The 19,978-nt window shown below is 38.5% G+C and overlaps 1 protein-coding gene across 1 annotated transcript in view; it reads left to right on the top strand.

The window, feature by feature from the left end:
• The window catches only part of slc1a7b (solute carrier family 1 member 7b), a 38,724-nt gene that overhangs the window by 4,636 nt on the left and 14,110 nt on the right, over nucleotides 1–19,978 (top strand). Inside the window, exons 2-3 of the mRNA XM_035176464.2 lie at nucleotides 9,738–9,817; nucleotides 13,379–13,594. Coding sequence (XP_035032355.1) covers nucleotides 9,738–9,817; nucleotides 13,379–13,594 — 296 coding nt within the window. The remainder of the gene's footprint in view (nucleotides 1–9,737; nucleotides 9,818–13,378; nucleotides 13,595–19,978) is intronic.

Genomic DNA, 19,978 nt, shown 5'->3' with positions numbered 1-19,978 from the left:
TCACTGAGTTGAAGGGCTACTATTTTGTCACAACGTTGGAAATAAATTAGATCTGGACTGTTGCTTTGCTATTCTCTGGCGATTGTAGAGTGACGTCTGCATCTGAAACCCAAATCCTGATTGTCCCTGAAAGTTGTATTGACTCAAAATGTGTATTCATCTCTTTTTGTGAGGCTACATTGAGAGTATGACGTCTGTCAGAGTCCTACAACAAAAGCACCGTAAGCAGCAGCATCAGTATTGGTGGTTTGATCTCAGCAAGCATACAACTGTCTCACCAATGAGAAAACTATTCCAGCCTTACTTGTTCTGGCATTGGGCAGATAATGTCAGCAAACTTCTGGTTTGTGTTGTGCTTTGTTAGACCCTGTGTGATCCTGAGCGATCCAATCACAAGTGGTCAGAGCTAAGTTCTATCATGCTACCATGTTCGAAAGTTGTCTGGGATGTACGTGAAGACATTCATTTTGCTGTCTGAAGGCAAACGTATATTGGGACATATTTGAAGAATCACCTACTCAGGTGACTTCCTCTGACCCGCTTAATAAAATCTTTCTTCAAAGCTGTGCGCATTCATTTATACACCTGACTCCACTCACTGTCTCTCTACCCTTACAAACAACATTAAACAACATGATTTGGTCTTTTGGAACACAACTGGCATATGTGGTTTTTTGCATGTAGCGGAAGTGCAATCCAATCATTAGTGGTCACAGGAGACATATTCAGGACACATTTCACTGTCAGGTGTAAATACACTTATTTAACGCTGACCACTTGTGATCAGAGCTCTCAGGACAGATGTTAATACCAGGTCTGAACAGGGCCACTGACTTGAAGATGCATATGTGCTTACGGTACTGTTACACTACGTCTACATGTAATGTTCACCATATCCCATAATTGTTTCACTTGTGACCACAATGACTGCCTTGTAGCACAAAACTCACTTTAAGGGGTGTGTGTTGTTCATTCAAATTTAGATGAGAATAATATACAGAAAGCTCCCTGAATTCATCCAGCTGCACTTGCCACAAACCACACAAACACAAACACACACACACACACACACACACACACACACACACACACACACACACACACACACACACACACACACACACACACACACACACACACACACACACACACACACACACACACACACACACACACACACACACACACACACACACACCAACTGATATGCAGGAGTGCAAGATGAGCAGAGGAGAGACAAACCTTCTCTGCTGTATGCGAGTGCTGATCCTGCTCTTATACAGCAAACTAAGCTCTCTCTGCTTAATGCCCCACAGAAAAGCTCTTTAGCCGTCATTATGCTCTAGCTTCGCCCTACAGCCCCTCAATCCACCATCCTCTCTGACATCACCAACCTCACACTTCTTCCATCAGCTCTATGCAATACACAACTTTTACCTTATTTAGCACATAGATGTTGCAAATGCTGCCTCAGCAATTCTTTGCTTCTTGCTTATAGAAGTCAATGCCAAAATCTGAGTTTTATGTAAATAATGTACTGGAATATCAAATTACCACAGTCTTGGTGATAGGTGCAGTCACAGAAAACACTGTATACGTTGTACTTTGGCGGCTGTTCTGCTTGCAACACAGACTTGGAATATAATGAATTAGTACGACAGCGTATTAGGGCCATGTTGAAAGAATAAATTCGGATATTTCGATAATATATTTCAAATTTTGTGAGAAAAACTAATAATTTTATGTGAATAAAATCATAATTTTATGAAAACAAGTTGGGAGTTTTGGCTACGTGTAAATTAACAAGGGAAATATTAGAAGATCAGCCGGTCGGTTGCATTAAAATGAGAAATATGGAGCATCTTGTTAAGTTATACTTATTCTTGTAATGTTCCGACTTTTTTCTCTTAACATTACAACTTTAATGTTGACATTTTCTTTTACTTCAACATGACCATCATAACCCATCATACTTTAGCCTGAAATTGACAAAATTAAAGAATAAAAGAAACTGATATTGTGACAGACTTTTTATTAAATAAAAAAAAAAGCATCATGTTTCCCAATCAAGCAGGACAGACTTACAGAACACATATGATATGGATAAATGGAAAACACATTCAATAAAATGGTGAATTAAGGCCATAGCCTAGTTGTTGGCCAGTGAGCCAACTGATTTAAAATAACTAATGCAGTGCCTGTTGCTTGTCCTGTTAATGATCTGGAGCTACTTCAGCATTATTCCCTGTCATTAGTGAGTCCTCCTCACACAGAGCTACACCTGTTGGATGTTGTTTGCAGAGCTTTTTATCAACAGTTGTGTTCATCCCACCTGGTTTATCTGCAACAAATATTTGAATTTGCTTTATTCACGTGTGTGGTAAGTTTGACTGATTGACTTAACTGCTTTCTGTATTTCATTCACTGCATGTCATTTATTTCAGAGGTCTATTAAGCAATTGACACAATCTTCAGACCCAAGTTCTGACATTTTTCAAATTAAAGCTCTGTAATTACGCTTGACATAAAGCATTGCAGCAACAAAACAAACGTTATGGTTTTACTTTTCAAACAAATTGACAAAGTGATTCAGTAAATGTTGTTGCCATGATAAACACCATGCATCTGCCACTCCTGTGAATGTCTGTCAGGCTGATAGAGTGAAATAAAAATAATCAAATTATCGAAATGATCTGCCAACGACTTTGACTCATGGTTTGACCCACTTGCAGGCCACTGCTGTAGTTGGATCTAGAATGAGAGGACACATTGACCCAACCCCACTGACTGTTGCCTCTTTTTTCAAATTGTATTAATATTTGTGGACGTCCAAATCGCACCAAAATGCGACACTGCCCTTCCCCTGACCCTTAAAATACACACGCCAAGTGTGAAGTTGATAAGATCAGACGGTTCACGAGATTTGCATTCCACATACAGACAGACAGACATTTGTGGAATGAGAAGGTTGATGATTTTGTTTGTTGCTGCCACATTGCTGCAGAGGCAAAGTAGTAGTGTGTAAGAAATACTTCAGGCTCCATCTGAATATGTATTCCTAAAAATTGCTAACTTGGTTGGGTAATGCCTGTTAAGTGTTTTCCTCACGTCATCCTACCAATTTTCACAGGGATTAACTTTGGACTTTTGCAGGACACGCTGAGGATTTTTAAAGCTATTGCAGAGTCAGTTTAGGTTTTTTTTTTTCAGGTCATGTTTCCCTCTGAGAAATCATGTCCCAGCTTATCTGTAAAACTACTGCTTGCTCGAATGTTTCTCATCAAGATTTTGTCTGAATTTGGCTCCATTTATTGTTCTCTACCCCCTTCACTGGTGAAAAGGTTGCAAATGAACACATTTCGCAAAACGATTACTTTGGACTAAAAAAATATATTTAGCATGTATATTCTAAAACTCACTGCTCATTGCTCAGCACCAAACTGCAGCTTGTTAGTGACTTAAAAAAATGCTTTAAATAGAGTGAATACTGATCTTTCATTCCCCATGTGAACAGAAACTTCAAATGAATGCTTATGTTACTCTATATATGGAGGTGTTTTGCTAATAAGTTAGCCAATTGTAGCTGTAAGGTCTCCGTTGGCCTTGGGTAAAATTTTTCTAATGTTCTTTTTTCGATTCTATATATTGCTTATCCTCTGAGGGTTGCAAGGGGACTGACATCTGGTGGTGTACCAGACATTGGCTTAGTTTACATACAGAGACAAACAACCACTCACAGTCTTATTCACACCTACAGTCAATTTAGAGTCACCAATTAACCTAAACTGCATGTGTTGGGATCATAGACTGTATTTAAACATGACTGCTCCCAAGAAAGTGAAGGCTAAGCGACTTGATTGTTCCCTGGTGACTTTTTTCTTAAGGTTGGTTTCTGTCATTTTAGCTACTTCTTATCCCACTGAGGTTTATTTGTGCAAATTTTTCCGGTAGGTTTGGTTTTACTAACCTCTTTGATGCTATGAAAAATGGGGTGAAATGTCATAATTGAGAGCGTGTATCGGCAGGAGCTCACAGCCACAACCAAAATCGCCGCTGCTCCAAATGCGCAAGATGGCGGCATTTGTATCCAGCATATTTTGGCTTCATTTCTGGATAGTGAGAAGAAGTTTACATACAGTCTATGGTTTTGACTGTGGGAGGAAATTGGCGTACCTGGAGAAAACCCATGTGGGCACAGGGAGAACATTCAACCACATAAACGGTGGACTGTTAGTGGGACTCTGGTGTAATGTTTATAAAGTAAACCCACCCTGTTTCAAGCTTTAAGTCACGTATTGCTCTTTTAGTATTTAACCTACACCATGTTGTTGCCATAACTTTGACCGAGTTCTCCAACCACCTAAACAAAACCTAAAAATTGGTCATCATAAGAGATATTGCATCGCTGAAGGCAAAACGAGGAAAAGGAAAACAAATTAAACTTTGTGGCAGCAGCTGATGTCTTATCTTCTGCCTAAGACATCAGCTGCTGCGTGAGTTCTCCTTTCACCAGCTTCCATAACAGTATATACTTTTTTTTTTAAAGTTTTGTAATTTGGGTCACATTGTATTTATCACAAAACATTTTTATCTTTTCAAATTAGTGTAAGACGGGTTTGCTCACAGATAGTTTGTCATATATTTCTGTCACAAAAACAATGAATCAGAGATATAGTAAAGAGACAGCTGTTCCACATGAAGGGTTATTTTTAACTGCCATTTAAGCTGTCAAAAATACCTAAGGATGACTAAATCACAATGTTAAAGGTGGTAAAGAAAATATCTACACTCGCTATGTTCTCATTTTCAGTCATTGTTGATGATCAATTGTAAAACCCACATCTCAAAGTTTATTGATACAGGGAAAAAACAAATCCCTAATCCTATTACTATTAATTCCTTAGGTTCAAACAAAACAAATCAGATTTGTTTCCAATCACAGTAAACTGGCAACCAAATCACGTTCTCCCTGTGGACTGTTGAAAGGTAATTAGACTTTAAAGTGCAGGATCATCCTACACTGACTCATGTTGCAGATCCCTAAACCACCACACTGTGACTGGTGACGACTTAGGAGGAAAGAGGCTTTTTTCAAAATCTTGATGCACTGCCAGGCTTATTTTGACAGGGTGAGGATACGAGCTCTGGCTGCAGTGGATGGAAACAGCACAGCTGACACAAAACAGCTGTCCACTGCTGGTACAAACAGACACACACACACACACACACACACTCGCACGCATGAAAAAAAAAAAAAAACCTGTGAGATCTGCAGATTTCTGCCAAACTGTCACCCAAAACTCTTGGATCATGTAAATGTGTCACTGGTGGTTTATGTGTGACGTTGAATGGCTGCTCTCCCATTCTTTTCAGTTTAGGTTTAAAGTATCCTTCTGTGTTTGGATGTGACTTTAACTAATTCTGCCTGATCTCCTCTGGCAAGTTGCAGAAATGATAACTTACCCAAAAAAACCTTTTCTTCCACATAATCAAGTCTCTGACTAATAACACGGAACTGCTTTAATAACACTGAGGCCTAGGACTGGAATAAACAAAAGAAAGTCTAGTTTATCAAAGTGAATTGTGGTCTTTCCTGGGAGTGTCTTTAAAGCTGCTTTCAGACCTGCACTGAACTGAGGCTAATCACCTGGCATTCTCCGAAGGGGCTGCAAGTGAGAACGCAAACACCTGAGTGAGATGCTCACAATCTCCTGCTGTATTGTCCGTGTACGACAGAAACACTCAGAGAAAGCCTGGCAGAAGTATGGTTATTTTGTACTGTGCATCAGCTAAAAATATCCATATAACCTCTTTCAATCATATGCTCATTGTTACCATTTGTAGTTAATTATGTTTTCACATTACATATGTTTTTGTTTAAATTTTCTAAATTAAATATGAATGTAGCAGAAAGTCTATACATCTTCCGTCACAAACTAAATACACACCTCTTCTGAATATACCTTGAATAAAAGTTTAAACTAACAATTTAGTAGCACTTAAATGGCACATACTTATAGCACTTTGTAGTTTGGCTTTCTTAAAGAAATTGTACTTTCTTGATTCTTGTTGTTCTGGGTTTGTACCCTCATGGTTGAATGCACTTATTGTAAGTCGCTTTGGATAAAAGCATTAGCTAAATGTAATGTAGTTAATTAAGGCTTTTTAACTTAACTTTGACCAAACGCTGCCAATTTTCCCAAATCAAGCATCATTAATTAAGAGAGGACAGAAGGAGATGCTTGGTGTCTTTTTATGCTGCTGTCAACAAGCAGAACCAATGAGGCAGTTTTAATATCATTTCTATTATAGTGTTTCTGTCACCTATTAAAGTTTTCTAACAGCGCATGTTTTGAGAAATTGCTGCTGTTGCTGCTATACAACTGTGTTGGATTTCAGAAAATATTCATGTATATCATTGACTGATGAACCTCATCTCTGAATAAAATGGAATCTGAACTTTTCATCTGAAAAACACAATTACTTCAAAAGATGTTATATAGACGATGTTCACTTTTTGAGCTCCTAATCAGTCTGTCACAAAAGAATCACCCGTCACATTAGTACAGAATGTGATTGTGGTAATTTAATGGCATTTATTGAATCCTGTCATATTCAGCTCCAGACTACAGCACAGTGGTTTTCATAGATCATGGTTCATTTGTCCATCCAATTTAACATTTTCCATAGTTTTACAGGTTTTACTTTATAAATGCAACAAGATGTCAGGAATCAGATTCAAGATGTGCTCAGCAAAACATACTGTATGCAGCAGTGCTTCTCAGTGGTGCCATGGTGCATGAAGGAGTTGGAATAGTCTTAATTTATGCCACAAATTTATTTAAAGCAACCAAGACATGTAACAAGCAGTGACATGACTACTCTTGCATGTTTAGTTCCTCCAAAAACTAAACTTCTGATGTAAATGCAGATTACATGATAAACTACATGATTATACATTTTGAGTCAACTTTGTCGTCTATGGGCCAGAGGTTTCTTTTGTAAACTGTCACTTGGAACAATTGATTTTCCACAGATAGAGCCTCTGAGTGTGCCACCATTATAAAATTACCATTATTTATAAAGGGGCAGTTTGCAAATATTACCGGATAGATATTACAGTGTGCAAAAATTACAAAATAACCTATCTTGGGCTACTTGCTGTGTGTGTGTGTGTGTGTGTGTGTGTGTGTGTGTGTGTGTGTGTGTGTGTGTGTGTGTGTGTGTGTGTGTGTGTGTGTGTGTGTGTGTGATGTTTTAACAATAATTGCAGTATTTATTGTGTAGTGCAGATCTCTCAATTCCTCCCATTTGCAACCATCATTTCCGATATCCTCGATGTCCTAGATTTGGGAGGACAATGGATGTACCTTTTGCTTTTTATGTGTGTGTATTCAATTTCAGATACTCACAGCTATATTGTTGAAATCCAGAATGAACATTTTGAATATCTGCTATAGAATTCTAGGCAGGAAAGACTCCAATTTCAAATATCTACAATCATAATTTTAACTTCAGATATCTAAAATGAAAAACCATACCATATATCCATGATGTAATTTTCACATAAATAAATGCTAAAGTGAGTCACTTCAGTTATGTAAGTTAGTAACAAGTGGATTGTAAACATTTGATAGAATTCTATTCTATTATAATTCTTTGTAGGTTTGTCACTTTGAGCGAAGCCTCTCACATTGTTTCATTTAATACATTATTGTATAAGCATTATTTGCAGCTGTTTTAACAATCATTATCAGATTTCACCTATTTAGCTACACTAGTTGGACATGTGCAGTATACTGTATTAGGCAATTCTGTTATTCACTCATTAACAAATATAAAGTAATTATAGGTTTGCCTTGTTAGGTGCAACCAGCTAAAAGAATATTTGTCTATCAGCTGTGGATCCTGTGACTATGTGTAAGGTGAAGATGTTGGTTGCGGGGACTAACCCTGCAGTTTCTCACTTTTCTACGTCAAAACGCAGACAACCGCATCGAGCAGACTTTTCTCATGAGATGAGGTGTCTTAAGATTTATATACTTACAAATGTCATTTTTAAGTCTGTAAACTATAGCTTACATGTAGAAAAGACATTAGGTAGCTGTTTGAATGCTAAAGCAGGTTAACGTTAGCAATCGAGTTATTTCATTGCCAGTGCTGTTCTCTGACCAACACATTTACCATATCAGCTTTTGATATGGCTTTTGGAAATGGCTGTGGCTCAGGAGGTAGAGTACGTTGTCCTGCAACAGAAAGATCAGTGGTTCGATCCTAGTCTCCCCCATTCTGCATGCCGAAGTGTCCTTGGCCAAGACACTAAGGCCCTGTCCCAATTCCTCTCCCTTAGGCCTACCCCTAGATATGAAGTGTCCTTCGCTCTAAACGGAGCAACAAGGGCTAGTGCAAGAAAAATCTTCCCCTAGAAATTGGGAGTACGTCACTCGTTACTCTCACTCAGACTGTTTACATGCTTGTTTTGACGGCGTGAGTAGCGATGTTTTGATTGATTTAATGAAGACATTCCACTGCATAAAAAAAAAAGGTCAGTTTTGGAAAATGTCATACTTACATTTATGAGTATTTTACCAGTAGCGGTCACCATCTAGATTCGCTTTGTTTGTTTGTAAAGCATTCAGGAATTTTTCTTTGACCAATTCTTATTTATGGGGGTCCTGAATACATTACGGTTGAAGGGGTGTTTGAAGGGCTAGATGGCCACTACGCCTACATCACATAGAAAAATAGGACAACACTACCCCTTCATGGTCACGCACAAAACGAAGGGGTAGGGCCAAGTGGTAGGGCTAAGGGGTGAATTGGGACAGGGCATAAATCCCAAATTGCCCCTGACGAGTGTGTGAGTGATGTGTGAAAGAGAAAGTGCTGCACATAGCTGCACTGTATGAATGTGTGAATGGGTCAATGGAAAAACCAACTGTAAAGTGGTCATCAACACTAGAAAAATGCTTTATAAATACAGATCATTTATCAGCTTTCTTTAACACAGTTTGCCGTTTGAATGGCTTTACTCGATGGATGCCCTCTCTCATCATCTCCACTAGCATCAGAAACACTGACTTGTCATTTTAGTAGAAGTGCAATTAATAAGTAGTTGATACAGTTACTGTGTTATTAGTATTTTAGATGTTACCGAAAGAGCTAATGCAAATTGAAGTGGGTGATCTCTCAGTCTCACTCTGATGTGTGACGAGATCTGCAACAAAGGTAACAAAGCAAACAGAACCAAGGTTCACTTCATTTGCAAAGAAGAGAATAGAACATTATATAAATATATATCATCCACGTTGTAAAAATGCAGAAACATTAAATAATTTACATGAAAATAATACTTGATAACAAAATGGAGAAAAATAAACAAAATAGACTAAACTCAATGTGTGAATGTACGGTGCATGTGTCGAATTCTATCCCTGAGAGAAAGCAGCAGAAAACTACGAGGGTACTCAGTGTATATGTCCTCCAAGGCCCAACAGTCTCCATTTGATTTCACTAGATTCTGTTATTTATTATTCTCAATGAAATTAATGAAAATGATAAAACAAAGTATTACAATTTTAAAGAAAGTGGGCGAAAAAATGCATCTGCCCTCAAGGTTTCCTTGCGGCAGTCATTGTAACAATGATTTGTCCATGTTCAAGATCTTTTCCCCAAACTAGCTAATGTTCTCCTGTAAATGACTCTTCCTATTATTTTTTCTCCTCTCTTCATGACAGGAGGTAAAGTACTTTCAGTTTCCTGGAGAGCTGCTGATGAGGATGCTGAAGATGTTGATTCTCCCACTCGTCGTGTCCAGGTAATTTGCATGAATTTGTCGACCTTTTCATAAATGTAGCCTTCATGTGGCTGTGACTAGATGTTCTACGCTGCTGTGTCAGAATTTGGCCTGTCTTGTTGATTGATGCACAAAATTGTGAATCTCCTCAATGCCCAGCTTATTCATTCCAGGAAGCTTTTGGCAGAAGTGTTGTGTTGCCTCAGATTAAGGTCCAGACATTAATATGACTTACTTATCAAATGTCTCAAATTCACATCCTCATTTACAATGATGGCATGTAAAGAAAGACAAGAAACACAAAATCATTTTGATGGTACACAAACCTTGTCATCCAGGAACATTTGTGACATGGTTCACCACAAATGTCTCCAACAAACCAGAGCCGGAGTTAGTGCGAGCGATAAGAAAAAGTTATCATAGAATTTCTAACTTTTTGCAGCTGAGCTCATTTGGGGAAAGACCCACATTAAGAATTCTCCTTGCCTTATCAGGCATTACAATCATCTTCTAAAAGAAACATTTTCACATTAATTTATTATTATTAATTATGAATTTATGTCAGCAAGAATTACATAATATGACAAAATACTCAGATCAGAGGGGACTTTTAATTAACTGATATGGTTCTCAATCTTTTATATCTGTGTGTAGTTAGATTCTATCATTCTTACTAAACAGCTGCTTTGATAAATCTATTTATCCGTGTGTGTGTGTGTGTGTGTGTGTGTGTGTGTGTGTGTGTGTGTGTGTGTGTGTGTGTGTGTGTGTGTGTGTTTGTGTGTGTTTGTGTGTGTGGTCGCCACTCCGTCCCTGAATGAAAGCAACGAGGGATTGAACACTGATCCTGACTATCACTACAGAAATCCACTGTGACGTGCTGCCAGATTAAAATGTAATGTCTGTTCCAGTCGTTGCTGCCAGCTCTTCTTGTGGTTACTACAAACATTATGCTCTAATATATAAATATATGTAAATTACCTAATGGATTAGAAGCAGCAGTTGAAACTTCAGGTTAGATCATGTGCATATTTATATCCATGCAGAAGATCGTGTTCTGAAATGTGTTGGCACAATTACATTTATCGAAAGAATCAAGCTAACTTTACTTTTAATCTTTCTTTTACTTTGTATGCAGTGCAAAGAGTGGGAATGAGTGGGAAAGGTTTCAGTGCTGTACTGAATAAATCTGAAGGAATGAATATAAAACAGAAAATAAATAAACAGTATTTATTCTTGAGGAAAATATTAGCAGAGAAAAAACAAATGAATTACTGGAAGGGTGTAGAAAAGAAAACAATCCAACTCGGGTGTTGAACATCTTAACTATACACATGGGTACTATGGGACTCACTATACTGACATCTGAAAGGGAAACAAATTAAAGCTTACACTTACACTTACATTTTATTTTCAGGATCAAGCTGAATTATTTGAGCGTAACATATACACTGGATGTTCAGATGGCTGAGTACACCAAGAAGTGTCTTTATTGTCAAAATAAGAAGTCAAAAAGACAAGGGCTTATGTGGAAAACTATTATTAATGCAACCTTTAATAATGGGATAGCTCTGCCTCTCTTTGCCTGAAGGTGCTGAAAGGACATTTCCAAGACTGAACTTTTGCTGCTGCTTCTAATAGTTCTCTCTCTTGGAGGTGGTGCAGGTTGCTGAACAGACCTGACAATCATAGCACCCCCTAATGGAGAGTCTCTATAAACTAGAATAAGTGGTGGGTCTCAGAGTGAGTTAAAGCGAAGTGCTTTGGAATTGTGCTCACAAGAATATTGACAGTATCTGTCTTTTTATCAAGCATGACTATGGTGACTATAACAGGAGCCGTGGAGGTCAGGTTTCATTTCGTTAAATTGTGTTTTAGATTGGGAGACAATTATTACAATGCATGGTGTTCCGCCGCAGATGTAGTCATATAAATATAGAGATCATTCCTGACCTTGCAAACAGCAGTTGGGAAAATGATCTTACTTATGAACTTATAAGTTTCCAGGTCTTTAAGCTCTCAGATAAAACATGGACACTCTTCTTATTAGGCTGAATGAATGTCCAAGACATGAATGCCTAGGTTTGTGTCTGAATGGGTCTTCAGATAAATTGGAGGGTTGCGTACTTCCTTACAGGTTGGTAATATTGTCCAAGTATTAACACTGGTGCAGTGTCAGTTCCTGTTTGGAATGGGCTGTTTGCTTGGCTTGTGGTAATGCTCCTCATTCTACTTTAGAATTATTCCTTCTCATTAGTGAGTCCTCCTCAATCAGTTCTACAATATACTGTCACTTTTTTATTGGTTGTGTGCTGAGATTTTTATGAATAGTCTATGGTGCAGAGTGAAGTAAGAAAAGTTTGTGTTCATCCTACCTGGTTTATATTCAATGAAGATGTTGTAGTCAATGTTTCTCATGAAATGAAACTAAATTAGCTTTATCACGGTTCATGTATGTGTTTTATATATAAATTTGAGTGATTACTGAAATGCACGTTGACTATTCAAGAGGTCTGTAAAGCAACTGAAACAATCTTCAGATCCAGGATCATAACTTTTCAAAGTAAAAGCACTGCAATTAAGCTAGATACAAAACATTACAGCAACACAATTGGTTTTATGAGTGTTGCTGCCATGATGGAGTTCAAAAACACCTGTGACACCAGTGAAAGTCTGTGTCAGTCCGATAAGGTAATATAAAAATCAGATCATCAAAATTATTTGGTGGGCCAGATATTATTGGCTGTAGATCGCCACTTGCCAATCATTGAGAACGTAGAATATTAAGTGTGAATCCAAGACCTACTGCATGTGATAAGTGAGCTGAGATACTGTCGTTATATGAAAAAAAAATTGACTTGACTTAACCTTTTCAAAAATGTTGCCTTTATGTGGCTGTAACTACACTAGGTTTTGCTTCCTATTAATTTCTGCAAGAAATATAGATTTTATTGCTGGTGTGACACAATTTGGCATGTCTTGTTCATTGATGCACAAAATTGTGATTCAATGCCCAGCTTGTTCGAGCCAGGAAGTTGTTGGAGGAAGTCTTATGTTGCTTCAGTGTAAGGTCCAGACCTTAATATAACCAAAATGACCGTTTTTCTTTTTATTAGGCTACTTTGCACATTCAACAGATAAAGTCTTGATGTTCATTGTGCTTCAGTTTGAATCTCGATAATAAGCTTATCTGAGAATTTAGAAGACATTGTAAACTTGCTCCACAGGCTAAAGGCACACTGTTCCACCCCCACCCACTGCAAAAGAGCACTGGTTGCCTGATTATTCGATTTTTATTAATATTAAACGTATTGAGTGTCCAAATCACACGACACTGCACTTCCCCGGGCCATTAAGGACACTCATATAAGATGAATAATATCTGAGATATACGTTCCACATATAGACAGACAAAGGATAGAAAGAAAGACAGACAGGTGTTTGTGGAATTAATATGTTGTTTGTCAAAGTGGGAAACAGAACTTGCGGATGGTTACAAAAGAAATTGTGTTTCACTAATCATCCCAATACTGTTAAAGAAGAAGTTATAATTGTGTCTAACATGCATGTTCCCTCTTCCAGTTTGATGTCAGGACTGGCTGCCCTCGATGCCAAGTGTTCCAGTCGGCTCGGTCTGATCACAGTGTCTTATTACCTGTGGACCACCTTTGTGGCCGTGATAGTGGGGATCATCATGGTCTCCATCATCCACCCTGGTGGTGCAGCCCAGAAGGAGGACTCAGAGGATAGTGGCAAGGCAATCATGAGTTCTGCTGATGCTCTGCTAGACCTTATCCGGTAAGATCACCATGACAACCCTCAGGCTGCACATGTGCACACCACATCCCGAACAACAGATTCCTATTTCAAGATTCCAAAATGTGCGAACGTTACTCATTTACTGGCAATTACTGCGGTGACCAGTTTGGCAGACGTAGACAGTACAGTACACGTGGAGAGGATGCTGTTCAATTTTTCAATTGGGAAAGCTCCACGTCTGCCATGTCTAGTGTTTTGTTTCCATTAATCAGCACAGAGACAGCACATAGTTAGCTTGTCTGTGATTGGACATCAGGAAGACAATACTTAGCAGAGAACAAACAGGATATGGGAGGGCTGCTGTGAGTCACTGTCCTTAGAAAAACTGCACACTGACAGCTGTACACAGATTATTTCTGCTGCTGGGGATTTGTGTCATCAAGGTTTTAGGCTGATGTATAGATCTGAATTCTGTAGAGAGGGACATACAGGAGGGGATCACAAGAGGATGAGGTAAAAGACAGTTATATGGAGTGTCTATACCGCGACCAGCAACAACATAAAAACTACTTACAGCACATATAGTTTGTGTCTTTGCTTGGCATTCCACAAGAAGTTATAAATATTCCTTTGAGATTCTGATGGATAGTAACATGACCGCATCACATCATCAGCTGCACTTTCATGAAACCAGTTTGTGATATTGTGCATTATCTTGCTGGAAGTATCCATTAGAAGGATGTAAACTGTGACCACAAAGGGATGAACATGGTGAACAACAATACTCAGATAGACTGACATTCAAACCATGATGGTATTGAGGGCCCAAAGTGTGATAAGAAAACGTTCTCCACACTATCACATCACAGGCAGTCTGGACTGTTGACATGTTGGATTCATGGATTCATGCTGTTGATGTCAAATTGGGACTTGACCATCTACAGTCTAAGCAGAAATCCAGATTCATCAGAGCAGGATGTTTTTCAGCCTTCAGCTGTCTAGTGTTGGGGAGACTGTGTCACTGCAGCCTCACATTTCGTGATTATGGGAGTGAAACCTGAAGTTTTTCTTCTGCTGTTGTAGAACCCTCCACCTTGTTCATTCTGAGATAGTGCTCTGTTCAACATAGTTGTAAAACGTTATTATCGGTCAATTCTATTTGCATTGTGCCAAATTACAACAAATTAAGTTGAGAGTTGAAGTTGAATGGCGTTACCAGTAATAACAGCAGCAATAACAACAGCACCAATTAATAATTCAAAATAATAAGAGTGATAGGCTGATAACAATATTTATAATAGCTCCAATGCCAGCTCCAACCAGTCTGACCTCTCCTGTCCTCTCATCAACACAGCTACAAAATATATTGACTTTTGTTGCACATGAAGAAAAACAAGCTCTATAGTTAATGTTTCTGAGTATCGCAGCTGCCCATGTTATTTTATCCTTCAGTTACATAAAGCTGTCCGTCCTGTATGGCCATGCGTTCAATTAGCATATAGGTTTTAATCATGAGTATAATAATTATTCAATTATCAGATTGTATTTCATATAATGGTTGATATTTCCATATTATTCTATATTTAATGCAAATAAATCCATCAGCTGCTTTGAAAATATAGGTTTTTGATCCTTCGTGGTAATAAAGTTTATTTTGAATTTGAATTAAAGAGAGAGAGAGAGAGCAGTTCAAACATGGAGGATCTGCAGGTATACATGATTACAGGGTTCATCATAATTTTGAAATGTGTTTACATTATCATAAGGTTTAAAGTGTTGTCATGAAATTTATGGGAGAAATAGACTGGCAAAATAGACCAGACACCAAATGTCTGAAACCTCAGGATGAAAAACACACCACTACAGAGGGTAAAGGGTAAAATGACAATCTTTATTATCAATTTAGTGTCACACAAACATGGACTTTGGATTGAACCAGGGGAGAGTGCTATCTCTGCTGAGGGAAGCCAGAGCCGACCGCACTATGTACACATCACTATCACAAGTGATGCAAAACACACAGGAGGAGCAAATCACTGCAGGCTTCAGGTAAAGCATTAACTTGTCACACTACACAAAGGGAAGTCAAGGCAATATCACAAAAGTGAGAGTGAGGCCAATTATAAAACATCCCTGCTTGGAGTGTACACATTAGTGTACAAAAGAGAAGCTGCGTCATTGGTGCTATGGCAACTGAGCCATCAAGTTCAGATTGAGATGATTCATTCTGTGTCTCCAATGCTCTGCCGGGTATAGATACAGGCAGTTGACAAATTAAAGGAAGAACCTGAGAAATGAATGGAGACCCAGGATGTTACTGTCCACATCCATCGAGCTTGAGGGGTCTGATGTGATGATTATGAAGATGATGTGTTGTGGCCTTCACAGTCAACAGATCTCAACGCAAGTTTGGACTGAGGTGTTAGGCAGCGCTCTCCACCAGCACCATCAAAACTCCAAATGAGGGATATCTTTAGTAAGAATTGGGTTCCATCTCCCCCAGTAGAGTGGCGGCATGTTTTAGCCCAGCAGCTAACCTGATGTTACAGCTTGTTCATTTCCAAATGCAGGCAAGCTTGATTAGTGAAGTAACTCTTTAATGAGTGAGTGAAATCTTACCGTCAGTCAGTTGGATAAGATCACAGCACAGATTAAAAAAAAAAGAATACATGGCAAACGAAAAAAACTCAAACATACTTCATATAAAACTGCATCTTCAAAATAATATGATCTCCGTCCACACAAGCGTTTTGGCTCCGTATCAGGTCAATTCTCGTCCATACTAACGGCCCAAAATGCATATAACGTGACTACTCACAGACACATGAGCGTGCACAAGCAGTATGTTGTTAGTTGCAGAATTGTCCCAGATTGCTTGAATAATAGCTCGTCTCGTACACATGTCAGCAGCTGTATCAGTGTAAAATGCAGAATTTAACTGCACAACAGCTGTAAGCTAAGACTACAGGTTCAGCAATGCTTTTTAATTGATGATCCATGTTGCGTTCTACACTGATAGGAGCCTGACAAATCAGCGAAGGCTACGTCCTGACTGAGTGTCTCCATCATTGTTGCCAAACATCTCAGTTTCTGCCCCTCCAAACTAAAATGCAGCCCCACAGTTTTCAAACTAAAATGGGGCCAGCACCGTTTCCAAACTTCTCGGTTCAAGTGGCTCTAAAACTCTACGGAGTATCTGCAGCAGAGATGAGGCGTTTTCAAACGAAAACATAGAAATGTGGCTTTAACCAGAAACTTTAGGGAGGCAGGGATAATTGTGAATGAATGAAATCAGTATAGCCCATCAGGCTGGAGCAGAAAATCACAGAGGAGGGAAAAAGTAAAGTAAAATAGTCAACACAACTGCATAAGGATTACAAAATAAAAAAAGGAGGCAAAGAGTCTATCATATTCATATTTATATTGGCCCCCTTCTTAAATACTGACATTGCATTACCTTACATTACAGCACTCCCAACCTGATTTATCTAACATAAGAACAAGTTTAAAAACACATATGTTGAACAGCATGTTCCCATGACAATATTTCTGCCATCATTCTTACAGCTGTGGTATATCTATCGTTATGGTCAACAAAAAGACGGAGATCCAAACAGCAGCAGCTCTCACTACGAACCAAACCAATTGACATTCCAGATGGCACAGTGACAGTGGGTCAGCATTCTGTTGTGCAAAAATAATGACTTATTCAGATGTTATTTTTCTCTTTTTCCCTTGTGGGCTTATTTCAGCTGAGTTGAATGGAAAATGAAATTACCAGTTCTGTTACACCTTTTAATTCTTCATTCTGTTGTTCACACAATATACAAAAAATATTCACACCTCTCTGGAGCAGACTTCACAGCATCCTAGTTTTTCAGACTGTTTAAATATGCCATAAAACCTGAGACATTTTTCCAATAATTTTTGTTCAGTTCCTGCTGTGATTCCTTTGTTGTTCACAAAAAAATATAGGAAATTTTGTTTCTTTATACAGAACCAGTAAACACAACTATTAACAGTAATAGGTCTTACATTGTGCTTCTGTGAGTAGTTCTATTGTATAATCTGAGCATTTTCATGCTGTTAGTGAAACAGGCCATAAATGAGACAGCACAGAGCTGTGTATGCAGGCTGAGCGCATCAGCAGGTTACTTTAAAGATGCAGTGAACTCTAGAAGAATTAGATGAAAAATGCATTGTTTTTGTTTGCTTCAACCGTAATTATTAGGCTGAGCACAAAGAAAAAAACACACCAATGTGAGATTTCGAAAATATGCATATTGAAATCACTCAATTAGTCAATCAATCAATCTTTAAAGCCCATATTCAAAAATCACAATTTGCCTCATAGGGCTTGACAAGGTGCAACATCCTCTGCCCATAATCCTCCACAAGAGTAAGGAAAAACTACCAAAACAGGTGAAAAAAGAAGAAACCACAGAGAGAGACACGAGTGAGTGAACCCTCTCCCAGGACGGACAGAAGTGCAATAGATGTCACGTGTAACAGAGCACAGCAACAATATAACAATATCTTCATGGATAATATTTCCATTAGAAAGGTCTGTGTCTAACATAAATGGCGAGGTGTTGTCAGTGTTTTGAGAATGTATACAGAAGAAAACGTGTGACAGGGATGAAGGGAGCACCAAAGACAACTGTCATGATAGAGGTATTAGTAGTATAGTACAAATCAATGGTTTCAGCTGTTGTACTTTTCAAAGTATATTGGAGTTTTTGGCTTTCACCTCGGCTGATGCAATGGCTCATGAAAAAAGTAAAGCGGTTCTATTTTCAGTTAATTAGGACCTGCATTGTGTTCTCAGCCCCCAGGGTTTCTTGTGCTTAGCACCTTGTAAATCATCCCAGAGGTTATTCTTATGAGTCATATTCTGCTTTTCTGCTTTTTTCCTCTTTGTTTTCTTCTTCTTTCTCCTGTTGGATCTTAATACAGACAGAGGGTGCACAAACCAAGTCTGTGTTGGATTAGAGGCCGTGCTCTTCAGCTGTCCTGATGTTTTCAAACACAGTTTTATCCAGATACTTTAAGAAGGATACCATTCAGACCATAGTAACGAGGGGTTCGGATAAATTGTTCAAGTGTGTTCCTATTTCAATAGAGTCTGTCTGATCAAGGTCTTAGATAGACGATGAATTTGTTATATTCTGTTACTTTATTGGTCGAATATTTTGACATTTAATGTATTTGGGGGTTTTAAGATTTTGTTAATATCGTTGTTAATATTTTATGGTTAAGTTGTATTTGAAAAACATGGTATTTTAACACGCTATTATCAAGCTTATTTCTTTTAAACCTTTATGTGTGTTGAGGATTTTAGTTTTTGTGGCTGTGCAGTGGTCATTTAAATGAGTCTGTTTGGACTGTGTTCTCCAACCTCACATAGCCTTTCATAGTCCATACCCCCCCCTCTAATTAAAGATTAAAGATTAAAGTCTATCTTGTGAGAGACTTAAGATACTTGGATAAGGTAAGAGTGAGGTTTTGGTCTTGGTTAAATAACCAGATTTCCCTGAAACATTTTCAGATATTTAGTTTAGTTAACTGCCTACTTTCTTAAAAAAGTATTCTAAATAACTCTGAGCATGATGCGAGGTCAAGGTCGTAGGCGTCTCCAATTTCAACTGTAGCAGCTGCACTCAAATAGAGCAGCGACCGAAGAATGTATGATTAGGTTTGTTAAGACGTGAGGGTCCCTTGATCGTATCAAATGAAATTGCTGAAGAATTAGTCATAGCCTGTAGCTTTATACTTGTTTTTTTGTATAAATGTGAATAATTAAGTCTCCTGGGCAGAGTTTAAATAGTGAGAGCTACTCTGTTCACTGCTTCAGCCTTCTGCTCTGTATTATGTGAGCTTGTCCAACAAGACTGGGATGTTTTCTTTGGAGCCTGCCGACTATGATTCACTGCCCTTTTACTTAGACCAAAGCAAAACACCTCTCCAGCTTTGTAGTGAAAAGGGATCTTATGATATGAAAAAGTAAAGAATGTAGAGTGTTACTTATGTTAGACTGATCACAATGAGCTGTATTAACATATTTGAACACCCCTCAATTCAACTCAATCCAATTTTATTTGTATAGCGCCAAATCATAATATACATTATCTCGAGGCAATTTACGTAGAAGGTCAAGACCTTAAAAGGTTATAGAGAAACCCAACAGTTCCCACAATGAGCAGCACTTTGGCGACTGTGGAGAGAAAAAAGTCCCTCGCTAACTGGAAGAAGCCTCTAGAACCAGACTCAGTGTGGGCGGCCATCTGCCTCGACCGGTTGGGATGAGCAGAGGAAAATGGGGAGGAGAGGGGAGATGGGTGGAAAAGAGGGGAGAGAAGAGAGATGGGGGGGGGAAGAGAGGAGAGACAGACCAGGAACAGCATCAGGTTTCAACTCTGACTA

This window comes from Hippoglossus stenolepis, chromosome 14 (genome assembly GCF_022539355.2).
Source record: "Hippoglossus stenolepis isolate QCI-W04-F060 chromosome 14, HSTE1.2, whole genome shotgun sequence".
NCBI classification, from domain to species: Eukaryota; Metazoa; Chordata; class Actinopteri; order Pleuronectiformes; family Pleuronectidae; genus Hippoglossus; species Hippoglossus stenolepis.
Note: the sequence above shows the minus strand (reverse complement) of the source record. Positions and strands in the feature narration are given on the sequence as shown.